The sequence below is a fragment of the Arachis hypogaea genome, chromosome 7 (genome assembly GCF_003086295.3).
Source record: "Arachis hypogaea cultivar Tifrunner chromosome 7, arahy.Tifrunner.gnm2.J5K5, whole genome shotgun sequence".
In the NCBI taxonomy this organism is placed as follows: Eukaryota; Viridiplantae; Streptophyta; class Magnoliopsida; order Fabales; family Fabaceae; genus Arachis; species Arachis hypogaea.
In genome coordinates, this window is record NC_092042.1 from 73,662,505 (window position 1) to 73,687,893 (window position 25,389).

General features: G+C 33.5%; 2 protein-coding genes and 1 pseudogene across 2 annotated transcripts; all 3 read left to right on the forward strand.

Moving 5' to 3' along the window:
* Positions 1–604: 604 nt before the first annotated feature.
* Positions 605–2,453, forward strand: LOC112703439 (glutathione S-transferase 3). Its single transcript, XM_025754887.3, has 2 exons — positions 605–1,087; positions 1,843–2,453. The coding sequence occupies exons 1-2, from the start codon at positions 773–775 to the stop codon at positions 2,188–2,190; spliced, it is 663 nt and encodes a 220-aa protein (XP_025610672.1). The 5' UTR covers positions 605–772; the 3' UTR covers positions 2,191–2,453.
* Positions 2,454–4,308: 1,855 nt separating this feature from the next.
* Positions 4,309–7,246, forward strand: LOC112701594 (probable xyloglucan 6-xylosyltransferase 3; annotated as a pseudogene).
* An 8,470-nt stretch (positions 7,247–15,716) lies between these two features.
* LOC112703440 (glutathione S-transferase 3) lies at positions 15,717–17,922 on the forward strand. Its single transcript, XM_025754888.3, has 2 exons — positions 15,717–16,379; positions 17,326–17,922. The coding sequence occupies exons 1-2, from the start codon at positions 16,065–16,067 to the stop codon at positions 17,668–17,670; spliced, it is 660 nt and encodes a 219-aa protein (XP_025610673.1). The 5' UTR covers positions 15,717–16,064; the 3' UTR covers positions 17,671–17,922.
* Positions 17,923–25,389: the final 7,467 nt, after the last annotated feature.

Here is a 25,389-nt window from a genome sequence, read left to right on the forward strand (position 1 = left end):
CCACATAAATTTAGCAATATCTGAAGTCGTCAGATATTTTTCTTTCTATATACATAGAGAGAATGAAAAGTGCTAAATAACTAATAATTTTTTTGAATAATATGAATAATTATCAATTAAATTAAAATATATTATATTTTTAAATTATTTATATAAATTTTAATATTAGAATAATTATCTGCACATCTAGTGAAATAAATATTCGATATATCCATTGTTCACATTATTTAATATTTTCATTATCTACCTATACTTTTCTTATATTTATTTGTTAGACATCTTATATGGACAAAAAAAAGACAAAAAAAATTAGACATCCTATATCCCTCTTTTAATATTGTTTGTTTTTTATTATTTTTTAATATTTTAGTTTTTAAAGTATTTTTGACATAACAATAATTAATCTATAATAAATTTAAAGATTATTTATCAATTTTTGTTGACTAATGTGAACAAAACGAAATTCGAATTTTTGACACTTATTTAAATGAACGAGTAAATTAAATACTCGATTAATCCAAATTAATTATTATTATTATTATTATTATTATTATTATTGTTATTATTATTATTTATAAAAACTTCAAATTGGATAAAAATAAATGTTAAAAACTTTCACGCCAAACATGCGTGTTTATATGGAAATATTCTCAAATTATTGGTGGTGCCTAACTTCATCCATAACCATAAATAGGGGTACTAGTAGCTAGCGAGTAGCCACTTCTCAAACTTGCATTGAGTCTTGAGTGTTTCGTGACTTACAACAGCAACAATGGCAGACGAGGTTGTTCTGTTGGATACATGGGCCAGCATGTTTGGTATGAGGGTTAGACTTGCTTTGGCTGAAAAGGGTGTCAATTATGACTATAAGGAACAAGATATCGAAAACAAGAGCCCTTTGCTTCTTCAGATGAACCCAATTCACAAGAAGATCCCAGTTCTGATCCACAATGGTAGAATAATTTGTGAATCTGCAATTATAGTGCAGTACATTGATGAGGTTTGGAATGACAAATCTCCTTTCATGCCTTCTGATCCTTATGAGAGAGCTGAAGCTAGATTCTGGGTTGATTTCATTGACAAAAAGGTACCTCCTTTATTCTTAGTATTTCTTACAATCCTGTTATATTCTTTTCCTATCTTTAACTTTGGTGGGTATAATGAATGATTTGAAGGTCTATGATTTTATCTCTTGTATAATTTTATCTTGTTTATACCAATGACAAATTGGTGTATTAATGGTGTAGGACTATAGATATATAAAGAGAAAGTCTAGAGATTAGTATTTTTATTGAAATTTAGTCCGTACTTAATCATAAAAAAAAATGAGTGATTCTACACTATTAAATGTCATCTCAAACCAATAAAAATATTGATGATAACTAATTGATGAATACACATCACAAATTCTGCTGTCCCCTAATACTCCTATTTATTCATTAATTAAATGACGTACAGCGCATTAGTTCCTAATCAATCTGTGTACTAAAATGTCATGAATACACTTTTTGCACCAAATATTTAATATGTGACGTTCCACATACCACGTATCCGGCTTTTTCTTATCGAAACGTAGTAGGACTCCACGGTTTTGTCTTTGTGGTATCGATTTCGTGGAACCCTCTATATTGAAGCTAAGCCATATTATTTTGGAATTTTGTGGTAATTAATCTTTCTACCCTTTTACCTGTCAGTATCATTTAATTTTTATGGTAAATTCTTGGATCAGTCTTTTTATCTAAGAATGCATATTGGTCGAAAAAAAGACTTAAAAATTATATAGATAAAATAGAAGGAAGGAAATATATAATTTATTCAATATCAATGTTGATTATATTGCAGACATATGTAACATGGAGGAAAATGTGGCTTTCCGAAGGAGAAGAGCATGAGGCAAGCAAGAAAGAGTTGATTTCTATTTTCAAGCAACTTGAAGATGTATTGGGAGACAAAACATTTTATGGAGGTGACACATTTGGGTTTCTTGACATTGCTCTAATCACATTTTCTCGTTGGTTTTATACCTACGAGACTTATGGAAACTTTAAAATGGAAGTAGAGTGCCCTAAGCTAATGGCATGGGTCAAAAGGTGCTTTCAGAGAGAGACTGTGTCCAAGACACTCCCGGATGACAAGAAGGTGTATGATTACGTGTTTGCTTGGGAGAAAAGACTTAAAAGTAATAAATAAATTAATTTTCCTCAACATATGTATTTTCTAAGTTAAATGTTATCCTTTGTGTAATTTGTTTTATGGTATTATGCTGTGTTGTGTTTATTAGGGATGATCTTGTGTTGTATTTGATAGGTTTTGGGGATATGGTCATTCGTGGCTTTGATAGACACTCTGGTGTGTCAAATATTTGAAGCTGAGGAGGGTTGAATAATTTTATGTTTATCTAAGTTGTGCAATTATGATCAATAAAAAAGCTTGTGTTATATTTGGCTTATAAATGTTTCATTACCATAGTTTTTCTCTGTCAAGAGCTATGATGCACGGACATTAATATAGACACAGAATACAATACAACACGGGATACGCTGACGTACGAATTTTAAAATTTTATAAGATACGGAGACACGCATATATATAAAATATAAAGTATTTTGTAGATAAATCGTAATGATATTTTGATATTTTATTGATATTAAAATATAAATTAATTTTTAATTATTTTTAAAGTCTTGTTTTAATTATATAAAGTATTTAAAATATTTTTTTCTTTAATAAATAATAATAAAGGTAATGCCCAAAATGGTCCATGAAATTTCCAATTTGCATCAGATAAGTCTTCCATTTTTTAAAATGACCAAATGCATCTCCGACTTTCGGAATCGTAAATCTCCGTTAGTCCAAAAGTTACCAGACGTTATAACACTGCTGATGTGTGCAATCAAATGCTTAGTTGGAAATTTAAAAAGTGACACCGTTTAAGGAGAACAGGCCAAACGATGTCGTTTCCTATCAAAAACACTTTCTTCTCTTCTGCATCATCTCTTCATCTCCTTCAACTCGTAGTTGCCGAGAAGTGCCCCTCCGTGACACCCCCGGTTGTGTTCAGTGAAGCAAGTTTTGCATGAAGCATCATCGTATTCGCACATTGCAGAAGGTGAAAGATGAGTGTTTAGGTTTTTATTATCTCTCACTATCACTCTTTTTGATACAAATCTTGAATGTCTGGATGTAATTTATATTGAGATAAATTGCTCCAATGATGTTCAAAATATTATAGTGATAGAAAAAGAAAAAAGAATAAAGAAATAAAAGGAGTAATCGGTAAAGTGAAGCGTAAAAAAGATGGAGATTTTAATTCTGTTATTGTGGCTTTTTATTTGAGCAATGCTTTGTATGAATTGAAGTTCAGGGAGGACAAAATTGATGAGACATTGTGCTAAAAATGGATATATTGATGAGGTTGCAAACTTCAACGAAATTATTAACTGTGACTACTAGTTCCAGTTTTACTTGGATGACCTTCTATTTTGGGAGTTTATTGGAAAGTTTGAGGAGGATTGTTGGAGTCCTGCTAAGGGAGGGACAAAGTATTACTTTTTTATGCATGTTCAATTTGATGTTCTTTTAATGGAGACCAAGTCATAGAAGTGAATGTATTTGGTGATCCAAATGGTGCCATTGATATAAGTAATGATGTTGATGTTGATGTTGATGTTGATGATGTTGATTTAAGTTCACTTATTCAATTACTTGAAATGCAACTGCACTGCATTTTGAGAATAGGATGGATAGATACTCAAAAACTTTTTTGCTATTCAGGTACTCATCAGCATCTTTCTATGGCCAGTTTGTTGGAAATGAATGGGTAATTTCATATACAATTAACATGGAAAATAAATGATGTCTCATTATATTTTTCTATCAATATCCTATGTCTATTGTGTTACTTGATTATGATTCCAGAAAAGGAATGTTAATTTAGCAGTAATTCTTTATATTAGACTCGTTTTTATCATAGTCTCTATCTTTAACATTATTGTAATATTTTATAGTGCCACAACTGCTCTCCTGTTTTGCTCCATTATTGCAATTCTTGTTATATTCATAGTCCTTGCTATCCCTTTGCTCGTGTTTGACGGAGTTGTTGGATACACCATCTCAAATGTTTATTGGCGATCTTGTGTCATTTAGTGCAATTGTCCTGTAGTTACATCAGGAATATGCTAGTATGTAGGACTATAAAATATACACTCTTTCTAGCATTTTGTTCATCACATTTATCGCTGCCATTGTCATAATTGCATTGGTTAATATTGACCTGACATAAATTTAATTATTTGTGGAAGACCATAAATGGTGGTGGAGGTAAGTTATTTTGCTAATGAAAGTACTTGCTGCTTGTGTAATAGCAGATTGTTAATGAAACAACATTACTTTTTTCATCTGAAAATATTTTTTAAACAAACTAATTATCATATTTTATATTGGTATTTACTATCATTTTTAGATTTAGAAGTCACCTTATACTATAATATTTAATTTTTTTATTTTTAATTTAGTTTTTAATGTTGAAATAATTGTAGAGTGAATGTTTTGAGCAAGCAAAGAGAATTGTAGCTTGTAGCAACACACTAATATGTTCTTCATCAAGCACTAATAAAGAGAAAAACTACTCACAGTAAAGTATGCTTTCAGTCTAGTGAATGAGAGAGTTAATTATGGGTCATGCAGAACGAACAAATAAAAGAGTTTTAGAGAGGAAACAGCGAACAACGCAGAAGAGTAGATGAAGAACATATCAAAACGATGAAGATGAACATTTGGGGGTTAGGGTTTTATTTTTATTTTTTATTAAGATACAATTAAAGGCAACTCAATAAAATATTCGTACTTCATAGGTCAAGAATATCAAAATCTCTGCTTAAAAGATAATTAAAAAAGAATTGTATATTTAAAATCTGCTTTTAATGTAACTTTTTAATTTAAGAAATATAAAATGGTGAAACTTTAGAATTTAAAATATATTTATAACCTTTTAAAAAATTTTCTTGACAAGTTTTTATTGTATAACAAGACTGTTAATTTTCTTAACCAATATAATCTATAATCTGGTAGGCATTCAAATTTTTCTGGTCGGTGGGGAAAAAAATTAAGAAAAGGTCAACCATGTGCCAGTTTGATTTAGCGCTAACTAATTTAGAGTAATGTTACAGACAATGGAATTAGACAAAACTAAAAGAATATTTCAATCCAGCAATAGCAGAAATAATTACTAACACAAAAATTATAAAAAAAATTACATTATTTGGTTGAAAAAGAAGGAAAGTTATTCAGTCCCATTTAATTATAAATTTGTATTTCAAATTTATTATTTTTCAGTAGAATTTTTTTCTATTCAATATAAAACAAAATTTATATAGTCAGGAATATAGAGTCTTAAAAGTCAACCCAAAATAAATAATTTTTTTATAGAAATTAATGTATAATAAATTATCAGTCAAATTAAAATTTCACACTCGAATTTTTCAAGTTAATCCTATATGTCTACAGTGTAACTCAGTAGAAGAATTGACCTCACATTATTTGTGGGTCTGTCTAGATTCAGCAAAAATTTGAAGGTTATTGAGTATTCATCTCCTAACATGGCGGTGGTAAAAAAAATTGCAAAATCATACCAAAGGAAAAAGATAATTAAAAGAGATAAAGGAACTTATAGCTAACTTAACATGACAGATTTAGAAATCTAGAAATGAGCAAGTTTTTGAAAGTAAGAGAAAGCTGCCTATAAAAATTGTTAACGGTGCTAGAAAGTTCGTAGAGGAGTGCCCGATCCGTTGCTTTTTCGTTTTTCCTCTTGAAGATGACTTTACCAATTTCTTTTATTACTTCAATTGCATAATTGTTTTAATTGATTAGTGGAACTTTTTCAAGTTTGCCATTATTATGTGTGATGTCCATCTTTGGCAGGGACGGAGCTAGATGAAATATTAGAGGGGGCAAAAAATGAATAAATGACCATTTGTACCCATGAGAGATGAAGACGCTAACATTTATACCCGTGATAGTCTGAAACTAAAGTTATACCCATGATAGATGTCCTCCGTGTGACAAAAGTGCCCTGACTTGGATCTGAATTTGGTTCGTGGGAATCCGATCCTAGGTGGCACTCCCTCCCTTATCTTCAACCCCTCTCTCTCCCACTCACACTCTCCAAACCCCACTCTGGCCCTTCTTCCTCAACACTCGCTCTCTCACCATCCACTCCGCCCTTCACGCCGACGAAGCCATCCTCTTCTCCCTCCCCACCACCTCTGACCCCATCAAGGACACCCTCCTCACTCTCATGCTTTCCAACCACTCTTTCTTCATCATCCTTGTCCTTCGTGGCACCATCGGCGTCAACCTCCCTCCTCCGACGCTGATGCCGTCAACCAGAGAGGAGACCAACTGCATTCTCGCTGAGATCCGCTCCGACTTTGACCTCGACGACAACGACACTCCTTTCATCCCCAACGCCACCGCCACCTTCTCCCTAGGCCCTAAGATCTCTGATTGGGATCAACAACGCCATCAATGGCTCCAGCAAAACCTTGAATATCCTAATTTCGTGAGAGGTAAAGCTCGAATCTTTCTCTTCATTGGTTCATCTCCAAAACCATGTGACAACCCAATTGGTGATCATTACTTGTTAAAGTCGATTAAGAACAAAATTGATTACTGCAGATTGCACGGGATTGAGATTGTGTACAATTTGGCGCATTTGGATAAGGAATTTACTGGGTATTGGGCCAAATTGCCAATGATTAGAAGGTTGATGTTCTCACACCCTGAGGTGGAGTGGATTTGGTGGATGGATAGTGATGCTTTCTTCACTTACATGGTTTTTGAGCTTCCTTTGTCTAAGTATGATGATTACAATTTGGTACTTCAAGGTTTTTGAGCTTCCTTTGTCTTGGATTGCTGTGAATACTGACAGCTTCTTGTTTCGAAATTGCCAGTGGTCTTGGATTGGGCTCCTATGGGCCCTAAGGGTCCAGTGAGGGAGGAGGCTGGTAAGGTCTTAACTGCGAGTTTGAAGGGTCGCCCGGCATTTGAGGCCGATGATCAATCTACATTGATATACTTTTTGTTGTCCAAAGAGGAGAAGTGGATGATGGATAAGGTTTTCCTTGAGAATTCTTACTACCTGCATAGTTACTGGGCTGACTTGGTTGACCGGTATGAAGAGATGGTTGAGAAGTACCATCCCGGATTTGGAGTGCGGAAGAGGAAGGGGAGGTGGAGAAGGTGAGGATGAAGGACGCGTGGTTGGAAAGCATGAGAGTGAGGAGGGTGCCCTTGATGGGGTCAGAGGTGGTGGGGAGGGAAAAGAGGATGGCTTCGTCGGCGTGAAGGGCGGAGTGGATGGTGAGAGCACAAGTGTTGAGGAAGAAGGGACCAGAGTGGGGTTTGGAGAGTGTGAGTGAGAGAGAGAGGGGTTGAAGATAAGGGAGAGAGTGCCACCTAGGATCGGATTCTCACGAACCAAGCTCAGATCCAAGTCAGGGCACTTTTGTCACACGGAGGGCATCTATCATGGGTATAACTTTAGTTTCAGGCTATCATGGGTACAAATGTAAGCGTTTTCATCTCTCATGGATACAAATGACCATTTATTCAATATTTAAACAATAAAATAAGACTAATTATATCACAAGTTTGCCCCCCTTTTCTTGTACTTGGCTCTGCCCCTGGTCTTTGGACCAATTTTATTCAATGAATAAAAGTAATTATCTTAGAGAAAAAAATTTAGAGTAATGTTAGAGAGACAATAAAATAAAATTATTTTAACTTAATATTTATAATTTCATATACAATTATATATCACATGGCCAATAAATATTATTATTTTAGTCTAATATTTAGTCAATAATAATTTGTACCTAAATTTATAAGAGCTTATATACATGAAATATATAGTTTGTATATATATTTATTAAAATTTACACATATAAGTTAACACAATTTACACCTATATTTATCATAATTTACACATATGAATAATGAATCAGTAAAATTTATTTGTTGAAATAATTTAGTATTATACTGACTAAAATTAGGAAAGACTATTAAATTTTAAGATTTTTTATTTTATATGTGTAACATGTACAATTACATATTTATTATTACATTTAAAATTATTTATTTATTTAAATAATAATTAAAAAATACAAAATAAAAAATGTATAAATTTAAGAAAACGAAAAAGAAAAGTAAGTTATATTTACTTTTGATTCCAAAATTATGACCTCAAAGTAATTTTATTAATTTATATATGAAATATACAATAATGTAGTATTTATTATAGTTGTGACGCACTTTCAATTTGTCTCTATTTACGAAAACTCAGCACTGATAGAGGCTTGGTAAGCGTATCAGCTATCTAATCCTGTGAGGAAATATGTACCAAAAAAGTTGTTTGTTATTTATTAAATCTCGTATGAAATGCAAGTCTAACTCTAAATATTTATATCTATTATGGAAAACTGGATTAGCAAATAATAAACATGTGCTATGAAAAAATACAGATTTCGACAAAGATGGGTGTAAAAGTAAGATTTAGAATCTTGGAATCTGCTCTGCACTTGTTACTCCGGGAGCCTAAAAATTTGTTTGAAGTTTCTTAAGGGCTTTACATGCTTAGTTTGGGACCCCGGAGGTTACTGGAGATACAAACATTGGTGGAGATTCCTGGATGAGTTCAAAACAAGTCACCATAACAGGGAGTTCACCAAATGTCCAACTTAAGGACTTTAACTAAACGTGCTAGGTGGGAGACGACCCACCATGGTATGATCGTTCTTTTCTTTATTTTTAGTTTTTCTATTCAATAACTCTTCTCTTTATCAGCACATTTCGTGCATCTGCATTTGCATACTTTTAATTAAAAAAAATGCCACGCGACGCGACCGCATCAACGATGCGTCCGCGTCGCAAGGAGAGGGGAGAAAATAAAAACGAACAGAGAGTCACGCTGGAGCGTGGCCGGAGGCGTGCCAGTGGCACAAATCGACCCACGCGACCGCGTCGCTGACGCATCCGCGTCACATGGGAATAATGGCCTCCCACGCGACCGCGTGACCCACGCGGCCGCGTGCCCTAATTTTCGACGTAAAAAGGGTGCACAACGAATTATTGTGTGAGAGTGGTGCTGGATTGGTGCTGAACGCAGAATTCTACCCACGCGAACGCATGGCTCACGCGTCTGCATCATTCCCTTCTAAAGTCCACTCACACGATCGCATGCTCCACGCGATCACGTCACCCCAAATTTGGCAAATAAAATAATTCGAACAGAGAGTTGTGCAGGCGCGAGGCTGCACTCGTGCCAGAAGCATAACATGTGTCACGCGACCGCGTGACCGACGCGACCGCGTCGATTAACTTAAAGCGCAAGTCACGCGACCGCGTGCCCCACGCGTTCGCGTCACGTGCGCCGCACAACTTATCCTAATTTGCCAAATATCTTATCTTTTCTTCCCCAATCCTAATTTTCCCTCCCTCCTTTCTTACTCACTTCTTTCCCTTCTCATTCTTCTTATCTTTCATTTTATTTTACTTAATTTATTTGCATATTTCATTCATTGCATTTTAATTTAGTGCATATTTTTCTTTTCTTTTCTAAATTTATTATTTTTCCTTTGGTGTTGATTTTCTTATTTAACTGTTGCATCTTTTCTGGTGTCATTTTGATGCTTAGTGACTTGTTTTACAATGTTGGGTAATGTTAATTTTCTGTCAATGTCAATTTTTTATACCTATATTCCTTTTGCATTGGCATGACCTTACATTGTCTTTCATTACCCACTCTCTTCCCCATTGTTGTACATTTTATCCCACTGGCATGCTATGGCTTCTATTGTTTTCTCACGTACATGTTGAAGTTTCCATGTAAATGAAACCCTTATCATTTGGCATTAACCTAACCATACTTCATTTATTTTCTTATCTTTATTTCTGAGTTACTTTTCTTCCCTATTTTCTTTCAGGATGGCCACCCGGAAGGGAAGCGGAAGACGTTTACATGGGGAGAGAAGACAAGTCCATCTGCACAATTTTTGGAGAAAAGCATCAGTTGGAACAACCCGTCTACCTGCACATCTTAGCATGCACCGAGGACGGTGCAATCTTTAAGTGTGGGGAGGTCGATACCGATCTCCATGGGTTAGTTATTTCCTATTTCAACACCAATGTTTTATTTTATTTGATAGTTCATTGTTTCATTTGCATATTTGTTTGATTTTTGCATATTTTACCACTTGGTTAAAGTAATAATTTCTTTTGCAAGAAAATTTTTATAGCATTTCACTAATTTGAATAAAATTTTTTGTTACACTTGTTTGAAGTTGTATTTGGAACATGGTTTTTGAGCCAAAGAACACACAACCTGTGAGATTTTGAGCTTATTTATATGGTTACATTATTTAACCATAAATTTTTATTCTTGTGTGTTTCCTTCTCTATAATTGCAATCTCTGCTTTGTTCCATTCTATATGTCCATTATTTAGTGTATTTACATGCTTGCATATGATTGAGGCCATTATTTGTTATTAGCTCACTTATCCCAAATAAGCCTAACTTTTACATCACCCTTGTTAGCCACTTTGAACTTTTTAACCCCCTTCTATTTCATAACCACATTACTAGCCTTAAGCAGAAAAACAAAATAAAAATCCCAAGTTGAATCCTTGGTTAGCTTAAGATAGATATTGTGTATAATTTAAGTGTGGGAAAACTGTGGAAACATGGGTTAATAAGGGAATGTATCATGTTTCTAATTTATTTGAATATTGGGAATTTGGGAACCTACTCATGAAAAAACCAAAATAGAAAAAATAATGGAAAATCCATGTGTATTGATAAGTTATGTTTGCTTTTATGATTCCAAAAAAAATTATGAATAAGGGGACAAAATTACCCTAATAATAAATTTAGTAGAGAAATCAATGCACATGGAAGTAAAATCAAAATAAAATTGGTACATGAGTATGTGATAAAAAGTGGGAAAATTATGGGAAGCTAAGTATAATTTTAAAATTTTTATAGAGTATGTATATGTTAGGTGAGATCTTAAACTACTCAAGGATTCACTTTACTAGCTCACTTAGCCTTATATATACCCTTACCTTTACCTCAGCCCCATTACAACCCTGAAAAGACCTCATGATGTTTGCATTGGTATGCTAAATATTTGTTGATTGATTAGATGAAGAAAAAAGTTTTAGAAAGCATGACTAGAGAAGAGTAGAGTGATTACCCTATACACTAGAGAGATTAGAGTGATATACATTACCAGTGAGGGTTTAGTGCTTAATTCTATGTTCCCCGCTTTCATGAGCTATCTTCTTACAAGTTTACCTGTCTTTATTTTATATGATTTGAATTAGTGAAATCTGATTTATGTTTGTCTTGGAGAACTTATTTATTTTTAACCAAGTAGGTAGAAACATTTTTGCATGTAGTTACATTCATATAGATAGGTTGCATTTCATACATCCTACCATTCCTTTTCATCTTTATAGTTTCTCTTGAGCTTAGCATGAGGACATGCTATTGTTTAAGTGTGGGGAGGTTGATAAACCACTATTTTATGGTTTATCTTGTGCTTAATTGAGTGGATTTTATCAACTCTTTACCCACTTATTCATACTATTTGCATGGTCTTACATTTGCCTTCCTAATTATGTGCTTTGATTGAAAACATGCTTCTTTGGCCTTAAGTTCCCTATGTTTAATCCTCTCTTATTACCATTAGATGCCTTGATATGTGTGTTAAGTGTTTTCAGATATTATAGGGCAAGAATGGCTCAGAGGATGGAAAGGAAGAATGCAAAAATGGAAGGAATACAAGAAGTTGAAGAAACTGCTAAGCTGTCCAGCCTGACCTCTTCGCACTCAAACAGCTATAACTTCAGCTACAGAGGTTCAAACGACGCGGTTCCAGTTGCGTTGGAAAGCTAACGTCCGGGGCTTCGATTTAATATATAATATGCCATAGTTGCCCTGACGCTAGGCGACGCGAACGCATGATCTATGCGGACGTATCGCATCTGCGAACTTCAATCCGCGCGGCCGCGTGGGCGACGCCTCCGCGTCACTTGCCCGCGATCTGAACGTACCAGAATATGCAGGGGGTGATTTATGGGCTATTTTTGACCCATTTTTTGACCCAGAAAACACAGATTAGAGGCTATAAAGTGGGAGAATGCATCCATTCATGAGGATGCTTTTCATAATTCATAATTTTAGTTTTAGATGTAGTTTTTAGAGAGAGAGAGAGAGGTTTTCTCCTCTCTCTTAGGATTAGGATTAGGATTTTTAGAACTTAGGAATATTTTTATCTCATCTTTTTATCAGGTTCAATATCTTTTTATTTCGACTTCTCTTAATTGTTGATTATTGATGTTGCTTGTTTGGCTTATGACTTTTCATATTTGGATTGATTTTATTTTATTAATGCAATTGAGATATTTCAGGCTTATATGTTACTGATGCTTGGGCTCTATCCAAATTATTTTCATTCAAGTAGATTTTATTCCCTTTTGACTTTGGTTGATTAATTGGTAACTCTTGAGTTATCAAACTCATTGTTGACTGAAAATTGGAATTCTTCAAGAATTAATTCGAGATCCAATAACTCTAACTTTTTCCAAGGAAAGATTGGGACTTGAGGATTCGAATTAATTCAATCACTTAACTTACCTTCATAGTTAGAGGTTAACAAAGTGGGAGAAAAATCCAATTTTCATCACAATTGATAAGGATAACTAGGATAGGACTTCCAGTTCTCATATCTTGCCAAGAGTTTATTTTATAGTTATTTATTTATTTTAATTGTCATTTGAATTACTAGTCATACTTCTTCCTTATTTTCAAAACCCCAAATTTTACCTTTTTCATAGCCAATAATAAGAACATACCTCCCTGCAATTCCTTGAGAAGACGACCCGAGGTTTAAATACTTCGGTTATCAATTTATTTAGGGGTTTGTTACTTGTGACAACCAAAATGTTTGTAAGAAATGTTGATTTCTTGGTTTAGTAACTATACTTACAACGAGAGTTTACTATAACTTCTGAACCATCATTCTTCAGTTCTTCAAGCGGTCAGAAAAACAAATACCAATCACTTCCATTCATGCTCAGACCCCTAATGTGGTGAATGATTTATTGGCTGATTTAGAAAGTTTAAATGAAGCATATGCATGTAGTATGGATACACAGAAGGCCATAGTTGAATCTTGTTCTACCATTCAAAGTCACTTTCCAACAGAGCAACTCTATACTACACCTCCCACAACCAAGATTGTCGACAATTCCATCCTGCTTCCATTAGCCCAACAACACAGTGTCATTCTATCCAAACCTGTTTGGCACTTGCTATTGATCCATACTTTAAGGCTCAGTTTTCTGATATTCTTCAAACTTTTTCAATTACACCACATCCTAAGACTATTGATCCTTTGTTGGCTCACTTGCAAAAGGTTTATGAGGACCTTTATGTCAAATTCCCGAATTTTCAAACAGCTATCTCATCATATCAACAATCAACTGAAGCTCTTTCTAAGTTAAAACAAGACCCCTCCTCTTTTGAGACTGCCAAAACTACCCTGGCTGCCCATTTTGTGTGATGTTAGAATTTATTCAATTTAATGTTGTTGGATTATTCATTTATAAATATTTATATTTTTTTAAAAGTAACTAATTTTTTATTAAAAAAGATGTATTATACAAGGTTCTGAAAATCGAACCGGTCATTGAACCGTTCTAGTAACTGGTTCATTAGTTTATAGGTTCAACCGTGGTTGAAATAAAAAAAATTGTTTTATAATAAAATAACAAATAAAATATAAATAAACACACTAAAACACAATTATAGTCTAATATAAACTTTAAAATATCATCTAAATCAAAAATTAAATAACAAAAACAACAAATCAAACATAAAATACCAACATCCACGTTTGTCATCAATCATCAAAATTTATACATGTTGAGAAATTTAACAAATGATTTTACAGATGTTTATAAAGATAGTAGCTTGGACGACCTACCCGGTTTGCAAATTTATACTTTGTTGATAAACACAACCGATATGTAGCACGAGATGTTGAAGAGACTACACAAAAAATGCAAAAGTGCAATGGATATCCTCTTGAGATAGAGCTTTTGATAACTCTTGGGTCTATACATCCTTGGTTGATCGAAATTGCTGAGAGAGCTAGAGAAATGCAAGTTTGATTTGAAGATGGGGTCTAAGGTAAAATTTGTTATGAGCCTTTTCTATCGCATTGTCCAGAAGGAGAAGATCCTCATCTTCTGCCACAACATTGCCCCAGTAAAGTTATTTATAGAATATTTTGAGTTGGTCTTCAAATGAAAAAAAAAAGGCCGGAAAATTCTCGTGTTAACCGGGGAACTAGAGCTCTTCGAGCGCGGCAGAGTGATGGATAAGTTTGAGGAACCTGGTGGAGTTTCAAAGATACTCCTTGCTTTGATTACAGCTTGTGCCGAAGGCATTAGTTTGACGGCAGCTTCTCGGGTGATCATGCTGGATTCTGAGTGGAATCTGTTGAAAACAAAATTAATCAATAATTATTCAACCCATTAACAATAGCATGATTTAGTGGTTTTCAGACTAACTAACAACAATTATTCAACTTAATAACAACAACAAGGTTCACAAATTGATTAAGAACAATTATTCAACAATTATTTAATCTAGTATTGTACCTAGTAATTCACATATCAGTCAACAATTATTCAACCTCACAGATTATTCAACAATAATTATTTAACAATTATTGTAAAAAAAATAGTAAAATACCTAGAACGAGTGAAGAACAGAGCTGGCGAGGAGGCAGCAACAAAGCTGGCGAGGGAGGTAGGAATAGAGATGGCGCCGACGACGGTAGAACAAAACTTCACGACGGCGACTGTGTTTGATTCTGAGACGTTAGCTGAGTGAGGGACCAAGGGAACTTTGAAGCTTCAATCGGCGATGGCTGAACGAAAGGGAGGACGACGGTAGGTGTGATGGGAGGAACGACGGTGGGTGTGCTGCTGCGCCGTTTCTTGACTTGGAGTGAGTGAGGGTTGGTAATGGTAACTAGTAATGGTAAGGGTTACAGGGGGTTACTGAATGCTAAACGCTGTGTTTTGAAGTTTTTGGGAAAAATAAAGAACCGGCCAAATTTTGGTTCGGTTTGACCGACCGGTTACTAGCCGGTTTAATGGTTTAATATCGGTTTCCATTTTTCTCGGTTTTGATATATAACCAAACCGTAATATTCATCAATTTGCAGTTCAACCGGTTCGAACCGATTTTCAGAACATTGATATTATATGTTTTATATTTTTTAAGAATATGACTTTTATATATATAATTATTATAAATATAAAATATTTCTCACGTTTAAACCAACTTTTAAAATTTAATTAGACTCGTTTAATTTTAATTTTATTATTTAAATAATTAATCACGAAGATTGACAACATAAATTTTAATTAGAGTAAACATCTAATTAGCTCAAGTCATTATTCATTTGCTATTCAATCCCTCGTCTACTGTGGGTGCAATATCCTCTTGATGGAGACTAAACTCAACATGCAATCCACACATGATCAGCAATATCAAAAGTCACCAGATATTATTATTATTGTTGTTGTTATCCCTTTAAATAAAATTTCTATTTATACATTAACCTTGGACAACGTATTACATACTTATTATTTTATATTTTATTCTTTATATTTTCTTTTGTTAAAACCTTAAAAGTTAAAATTAAAAATTTAAAAATATTTTATATAAAATTCAGACTAATATATTTTTAAATGAGAAATATCAAGTAATAACATTTTTTTTATATTTATCTTATATTCAAATCAATATTAACCAATTCCTAATTTTTTTCCTCCTAAAATATCTTGGCTTTAGCATTCTCCTTTTAAAATTTATTAGTGGTGCATATCCTCAGAAGTTAGAACCATAAATAGTCCTAGGCTCCTAGCTAGTCACTTCTCAATGTTGTGTTTGAGTTTTTGGTAGATTATCCTTTGCAGCAGCAACAATGGCAGACGAGGTTGTTCTGTTAGATACATGGGTCAGCATGTTTGGTATGAGGGTCAGAGTTGCTTTGGCTGAAAAGGGAGTCAACTATGACTACAAGGAACAGGATCTCAAGAACAAGAGCCCTTTGCTTCTTGAGATGAATCCAATTCACAAGAAGATCCCAGTTCTCATCCATAATGGTAGACCAATATGTGAATCTTCAATTATAGTTCAGTACATTGATGAAGTTTGGAATGATCAATCTCCTTTCATGCCTTCTGATCCTTATGATAGAGCTCAAGCCAGATTCTGGGTTGATTTTAGCGACAAAAAGGTACTTTATTGTTACCTTCTTGGGATGTGGTTTCTATTGTTTTTTTCTCTTCAAATTTGGTGGGTATAATGCATAATTTGAAGTTCTATGTTTTTATCTATGCTTTATTTTAACATTACATTGAGTGTATATGGTTCTTGACTCTCTCACTTAACAGGGTGGGATTGTGATGAGCTTTATTAAGAATTGACTTATGAAACGAGTTGGTCTCAAATTTTGCTTGTTTGAAGTATGATAGTAACTTTATTGTGCTATTGTGTTACATACCGCTTGCTAGCTGCTACATGAGTTAGCGAAGCTAAATTAAGATACTTAAATAATGAGCTTTCCTCACCTACTCAAAGTAAAATAAATCATCACTCTTAATATGCTAAGGAATTTTAGGTATTTTTCATATTTTTTAATAAATATCTAATTGGTTTTTCAAACAATTTTAGATTAGATACTTTCATCTTGGACAAATTATTATTTTTTGGGTGTTCTCGAGAATCACTTTCATCGGATAAATTGGTCTCTGTGTTGCTTTCAATCAAATTTTGGATATGGGTGTTAAAAAAATAAGTCATTAATAAATTTTATTGTAAACTAATTAGGATTCAAAAATATATTTAAGACAAATTAGACTTCCTTTAAAATAACGAAGGGACTAATCTAGACACGGAAATAATTCTTGAAGACTTGTAGAGAGAAAATTTTGTTTGAAACCAAGTTTCTAATCTTAAATTCATTAGGGATAAATTTGGTTTATTATTATTATTATTATTTAAGCAGTACTTAATTCGGAATTTAGATTTTTAATCTGATTAGTCGTGTTTTTGATAAATTTATAAGTCAATCTCTTTGTCTCAGAAAGCATTAGTCCAAGAACCTACTTAAAAGTAATACGCACAGATAAAATGAAACGAAGAAGATGTATATCTTTATTCAATATCAATGTTGAATGCAGATATATGAAACTTGGAAGAAAATGTGGCTTTCAGAAGGGGAAGAACATGAGGCAGGGAAAAAGGAGTTAATCTCTATTTTCAAGCAACTTGAGGATGCATTGGGAGACAAAATATTTTATGGGGGTGACTCATTTGGGTTCCTTGACATTGGTCTAATCCCATTTTCTTGTTGGTTTTATACCTTTGAGACTTATGGAAACTTCAAAATGGAAGCAGAGTGTCCTAAACTAATGGCATGGGTCAAAAGATGCTTTCAGAGAAAGGCTGTATCCAACACGCTCCCTGATGACAAGAAGGTCTATGATTTCGTATTGGCCATGGAGAAAATACTTAAAAATAAATAAATAAATAAATAAATTTTCTTTCATATAATATATATTGGAAGGATTTATTTATACCATATATAAACTTTATAGTGTTTTGTGTTGTATTTGGTGGGTTTCTGGGATATATAGTAAATAATGGCTTTGATAGACATTTTGGTGTGTCTAATATGTGAAGCTGAGGAGGGGTTCAATACTTGAATGCTTTTTACGTTTGTATAAGTTGTGTAATTATGATCAATAAAATAAAAGCTTATGTTATGTAGCTTATAATGTTTCGTGTGCTGTAGTTGGTTTGCTCTGTGGACAATGTTTTCGACCACTTGAACAATCAACTTTGTTAGGATTATAACAAAAATCTGCATAAAAGTATGGACAAGAAATATGTATTTAAATTCTAAAAAATAAACTTCTAAAATGTAAATTATAAATTTGAAAACGTTAAAATCTACTTTTGGATATATTATGTTTTAATTTTAAAAATATATATCTTAAGATTTTAAATATATTATTTTTAGATTTTAAATGGGTAATCGTTTATAATTTTTTTTTGGAATATACATAAAAAAAGCTGATAAATTTACTTATATATGATAAAATAAAATTGATTTTATACTTAAAAAAAAATAGATTTTGATTCATAAAATTAGCTAAACCGTAAAAAAAATTATCAAAAGCTCTCAATAATTTTTAAATTATCCCTCTTAACTTAATTTAATCTCAAATTTTTAAATTTTAACTCTTTGCCGCCACCACCACCACCTTACCTCATCACACCATTGTCCCATCCCACCCCTCAATCTCATAACAACGTTGTATTCCTAATGCATCGTTATTCTGCCTTTATCACTTCCACCACCAAAATTATTTGTCATTGTCAACAACAAAATGAATCAAGAACATAGCTTCAAATAATTTACTTCATATTGTTTAATTTTTTAAAGATGAACAATGAAGCGTTTGAGAGTGAGAGAAGAATAGATTGAAGTAGAGAAAAAGAGAGGAGGACAATGATAGAGGAAACCACGAGCGATGCGCTTGAGAGAGAGAGGGAGGGAGGGAAGGAGGGAGAGAGAGAGAAAGAGATGATGTTATGTAGTGGAAAGTAGAAAACCCAAAAGCTACAGGTGTGGAGAAGGAAGAAGGAGAAAATAAGGAAAGTGAGAAGCGTGAAGGAGAAAATAAGAAAAGTGAGAAGCGTGAGGGGTTCGTAGGGAGAAAGGCAGAGGAGAGAAGTAGCCGATGGTGAACAAGCTCATCCATTTCGATGTCCACCATTTTTACCACCATAAAGTGTAGATGTAATTTTTCTTCACTTTCACTTTATTTTCTAGCCAACCAAATAAGCAATTGAGTTGAAGAAAGTCCCGAAAGCCGAAAATTGAACGTCCCTAACAATAAAAATAAAGATGAGCAACGACATTATTTTGGTTGAAGATGAAATAAAAACTAGTAGAGGTGACAAAAGGAATAAAGATGATTGAGGTGACAAAAGGTGGTGAGGCGGTGCAGTGATATTGTAGTGTTAGAGCAACTCCAACGGTTCAAAAATTTTGAACCTCATCTACTGTGTGTCAGTAAAAAGTGAGAATCTACCATTGGAGCAAATAAAAAATAAGTTCTTTCACAAAATTCGGAGCAATAGAAATCCTGCCCACAGGGTCTCTCTCTCTCAAAAAATGATATTTTATTAATTTTCTCTCTCTCTCTCAAAAAATGATATTTTATTAATAAAATTAATACTTTATATATATATATATATATATATATATATATATATATATATATATATATATATATATATATATATGTATGTATGTATGTATTAAGTTGACCGTTACATATATAGTATACTTCATATACACATATTAACGTTATATATATATAGTATACTTTACATAATTAATTAATTATTATAATTATTAATAAATTAAATATGATTTAATTATTTAATATAATTATAATTATATTAAATAATTAAATCATATTTAATTTATTAATAATTATAATAATTAATTAATTAAATAATTAAATTTTTATTTAATTAATAATTTATATTATTATATTAAATTTGCCGTTGCAAAACTAGCCGTTGTAAAATTAGTTGTTGAAAATTAGCCGTTACTATGTTACTGTTATTATTAATAAATTAATATTTTGTTACTCTATATATACCACTTAGATACACTTCTATTCTCACACTCTCCACTACTCTTCCTCATCTTCTTCCAAGTTTACAAAATCGAAGTTCTACTACTATTATTTTTTGTTCGAAAAAATGGATCCAAACCAACTCAACTCTTTCTTCAATTACTTACAAAACTTTCCTCAAATTCCAAATACCCAACAATCTCAAACCTCAAACACTCAAGTTCCAAATCAAAACTTCACACTACCAAATACATTTCAAAATCCAAATCCACAAAATCTTTCTAATTTCAATTTTCAAGCTCCTTATAATAATCAGTTTCCTATATTCCAACCGCAAAATCAAAATTCACAAACACCCCATTTTCCACTTTCATCCATATTTAACCCCTCTATCGGAAATGTTACTCCAACTTCCTTGCCGTTTCCAACTCAATTCAGTGCATCAAGACGTAACTCATCTGGTGTTGGTGGCTCTTCTAACCCATCCTCTCAGACTCCTATACAATCTAGTCCAAATTCGCAATATTCCGATTTTGCCAACCCTCGTGGATTAGATGCTATCGACCTCAATGATGATGATATTGAAAATCGGAGGCAAGATAGTATTCAACACTGGCATTGGGAAGAGGATGAGATGTTGATCAGTGAATAGTTAAATGTTTCAACTGACCCTGTAGTTGGTACCGATCAAAAGGGGAAAACATTTTGGAGTCGAATTCATAGCTACTGTGTAGAATTTTGTTCCGACATGACAAGGGGGATAGTTGCATGTAAGAAACGATGGTATAAGATCAACAAAGCTGTTGCACAATTTGCTGATTGCTACGATCAAGCTAGTCGAAACATAAGGAGTGGTTCAAACGCTGATAACATAAAGGAGTTGGCTTATAAACTTTATTCCACAAATTATGGTAAAAAATTCACTTTTGAGAGGCATTGGAACATGCTTCGGTTGGAGCAAAAATAGAGAAGCCAACTACCTACACAGAGTGGCGGCTCAAAGAGAACCAAGGTTATGACAACTGGAGCATACTCATCCTCATCAAATCCAGAAACACCGTTGGCTGACGAACCCGTTGTGGACACTCCCGTTCGCCCACAAGGATCGAAGAAGAGCAAGCAAAAAGGTAAGGGAAAAGTACAGATGTCTGAAGATTTTAGTGAAAGAAAATCATCGGTTGTCAAAAAAATATCTCTCATGGAAGATATTAAGAATGTTAGAGAAAAGGAACTAATGGATAGGGAAAAAGAAAGAGAATAGGAGAAGGAACATAGAGCAAAGATTATGGCAATCAAAGATAAGGAGTTACAAATTCAAGCGGCAATGAAAGAACAAGAATTACAAGCTCAAGCAGCAATGAAAGAAAAAGAATTACAAACTCAGAGGTATATTAAAGAAATGGAGATAAAAGTAAAAGAAAGGGAAATGGAAAGGATGGCCAAGGAAAGGGAAAGGGAGATGGATATGCAAATACTTAATGCTGACACGTCTACAATGAGTGAAAAACGACGAGCTCTTCATGAGATTGCATATGAGAAAATAATCGCCAAGTGGTTTACTTAATGGTTTCTTGTATTCGTAGAGTTATGTAGTATGTTCTTATTTTTATTACGTATTACTGGTTTATAATGTAGTTTGTTTTATTAACTTCTGATGTAAGTTTTTAAATTAGTCAATATTATTGTGCCCTTATTGTTCATGAAAGTGACCGTTGCAAAACTAGCTGTTGCAAAACTAGCCGTTAACTAGCCGTTGCAAAACTAGCCGTTAACTAAACGTTGCAAAACTAGCCGTTGCAAAACTAGCCGTTAACTAGCCGTTAAGGTTCTTATTGCAGACACACTTATAAATATCAACTATCAATGACTCTGCAACTCCACTTCAACTCTTGTTTCTCACCTCGAAAGAGAACTAAAAATTACATTTCTAAATATGGCTAGAAATTTTGATGATATGTTTAATGAGGCTTTGTATGGCAAAAGAAGACGGAAAGATAACACAGTCATAGATAATTGGATCGATGAGTGTTTACTCCAAGATTCAGAAGAAGAAGATATCGATAGAAGCTCTATCCCAATTAATCGTAGATGGATCAACAGAGATCGAGAAGCAGGACTTGATCGCCTTTTTCAAGATTACTTTGCAGATGAACCGGTGTATAATGCTGACATTTTTCGACAGAGATTTCGAATGAGAAGACATGTGTTCATTTAGATAGTAGACACTCTCTCAAACGTCTATCCGTATTTCCAACAGAGGATTGATGCAACTGGAAGAAGAGGCTTGTCGCCACTCCAGAAATGTACCGCTGCAATACGGATGTTAGCATATGGCGTAGGAGCTGATGCTGTTGATGATTATGTGCGCATAGGCAAGAGCACTATAATTGAATGCTTGGAAAAATTTGTTGAAGGTGTCATTTCGGTGTTCGAGGATGAATACTTGCGAAAACCCAAACCAAATTACGTACAACGCCTGCTACAAATGGCGGAGGGTCGTGGCTTCCCTGGCATGTTGGGTAGCATTGACTGCATGCATTGGCAACGGAAAAATTGTCCAAAGGCGTGGAAAGGTATGTACATGAGTGGTTATCGTGGGGTTGCAACCATAGTACTTGAGGTTGTAGCATCTTCAGACCTTTGGATATGTCATGCATTCTTTGGAGTTTCTGGTTCAAATAACGATATCAACGTGTTAGATTGTTCTCCAGTGTTCGATGATATTCTAAACAATCGTGCTCTGGAGGTAAATTATACTATTAATGGTAATAATTATACTATGGGATACTATTTAGCAGATGGTATTTATCCTGAATAGGCCACATTTGTCAAATCAATCTCAAAGCAACAAGGGGAGAAACGCAAGTTATTTGCACAATACCAAGAAGGGCAAAGAAAAGATGTGGAGCAAGCATTCGGAGTGTTGCAAGCATGCTTTGCAATTATACATGGTCTAGCTCATTTTTGGGAAAAGAAGAAGCTTGCCAACATAATGAGAGCTTGTATTATATTGCATATATGATTGTTGAGGATGAAAGAGACACTTATGCAAGAAATTTTGCTCAAGACTTAGAGTATGATGATGTCGAAAATGGCTTATCACAACCTCAGCTGGGAGAAGAAGATTTCGCACCATACCATCAATTTTCTCCAAAGAAATGCCCAACTTTGAAATAGGCAGCAGCATAGACAATTGAAAGAGGACTTGATTGAACACATATGGCAATTTCACAATGCTTGTCGTCAACTATAAAGCTTAATTATGTTTTTCTTTGTATTAAGTAATTTTACAAATTAGTGTAACCCTGAATTATATATTATGTATTATTATTATATATGAATTTATTTAATATTAATATCTTTTAATAGTGAATTGTTTTTAAATTTAATAAATTTAAATTATATTATTGAAAAAAATTAATTACATTAATTTCAAGTATTTTAATTAATTAATTAATTAAGTGGAACCACAACAGGGACTAAAGTTAGTTCCTCCTAATGGAGAAGAGAGAGATGTTTTGAGTTCCTATTTACTGTTTATGACACAAAAGTTTATGTGGAGTAACTTTTTATGACAGGTGGGCCATAAATAGGAATTGGGATGAGTTTCCTATTGGAGATGGTCTTATGGTGAGATTAAGGGGTGGGCAGGATAATGTTAGGGTGGGGTAAGGTGTTAGTGGCTCATAGTGGAGTGAGGTGGTGGTAAAGAGTTAGAGATTGAAAATTTGGGAGTTGATTAGATTAGAAGGAACAATTTGAGAATTTTAGATGATTTTTTAGAATTTAAATAATTTTGTCAACCATAACTTTTCTTTTATATCCAAAGTCGAATTTTTTTATTTATCTGTATTCTTTTTTTTGTTTTCTACAATAATTTTTAATCTGCTATGCGAACTACTATTTCTACTTACTTTCACAAGTAGAAGTAGTAATTTTTTTCCACAATTTTTTTGGTCCAAACTGATATACACTAACTTTTTTTTCTTTGTTTTGCATGATAAAAAAGTTCAAACACATGACACCTAAATTCAGCTCCTTTGAAAAATAGTTTAACTAGATATTCTTTAAAAGTGTTATTTTATTCGACTTTTTATTATAATAATTTAAAAAAAATAAAACAAACACATCCAAATAGATTAATGTCTTTTTTTAAATTAAATACATATTTAAAAAATAAATTAAACAAAACTGAAATTTAAATTTTCAATTTTAAAATCTCCATTTCAGTTTAAAAATTTTTAATTACTAACAAAATTTTAATTTAAATACACACCCAAAAATTAAATTAAGTAAAATTAAAATGCAAAATTTCAATTTTAAAATTCTCAAATAATTCTTAAAGCTTTTAATTACTAATACATCATAATTTAAATACACATTTAAAAATCAAATTAAATAAAATTAAAATTCAAAATTTCAATTTTAAAATTTTCAAAATAAGTCTTAAAGTTTTTAATTATTAACACATTCTAAACAAAACCCTAAAAAAATCAGATTTCAGCAGCAAAGTTGATACTGCCATAAAATCACAGAGCTTCACATTGTCCGTGACTTTCTTCCTCTGTGCCGCCTTCCTCCTAGGCGCTCATTCTCGCTGCCACTATGTCCTCATCATCGCTGTAAAATCTGGTTAATTAACGGTTAATTAACCCATAAATGAGAATTTATTCTAGAAAGCCCAAAATGTGATTTTTGTGGCTAAATGTGATAGAGGAGATTGAGACGAGAATTTTGGTACCAATTTTATAGAATTCGGACCAAGATTGGACCGAACGGACCAAACCGGGCCAACCGGACCCAAAGTGGGCCCTTGGCCCAACATAACTAGACCAAAACCCTAGTTTTCAACACTCTCTCTCCTCACTTATCACTCAAACACGCTGAAATGGAGGCCATGGAGGGAAGAACACTCTCTCAAGTTCTTTCTCTCACTTGATCTTCAAACCACCATAACTTTTGATCTAGATCTCCGATTGCCGCACCGTTTGCGGCCACGCATTCATCGCGGAGAGCTCTACAAAACCCATACAATTAATCTTGAGGTAATCCATGTTTTGCTCTTCGAATTTCCAGCCTTGTTTTCGAGTTTCATGAGCAAAAATGTTGAGATTTTGGGCTCTTTGATGTTATAGGACCCAACTCTCTTGAAGGAGAAGGTTAATCTTGTCTCCTTGGACCTTGGGTGTGGTAAGATTCTCAACTCTAGTGTAATTTGTTGTTCTATGATGTTTGGGTATTGAGATGTTGTGTATGGGTATGATGATTGTGGCTTAGGTTGTGTATGTGTGAATATTGGAGCTTGATTGGTGATTTTGAAAAGCTTGAAAAAGGATTTGGTAGTGAAAAATCTGTTCTTGGAAGTGTTGAGGCCTTGAGAGCTTGAGAAAAAAGTGGTTTGGAAGTGCTCCGGTTGAACTTGGGAAATCGGCTAAGGTATGGTTTCGGTTTCCCGTATCTAATATGTAATGTGGTAGGAAATACTTAGGCTAGGGACCCTAAGATAGGCATTGAATTGTTGGTGTTGTTGAATGGTTGAGATATATGATGTGGTCATATATGTGATGATGATTATTGATGCCTTGATAG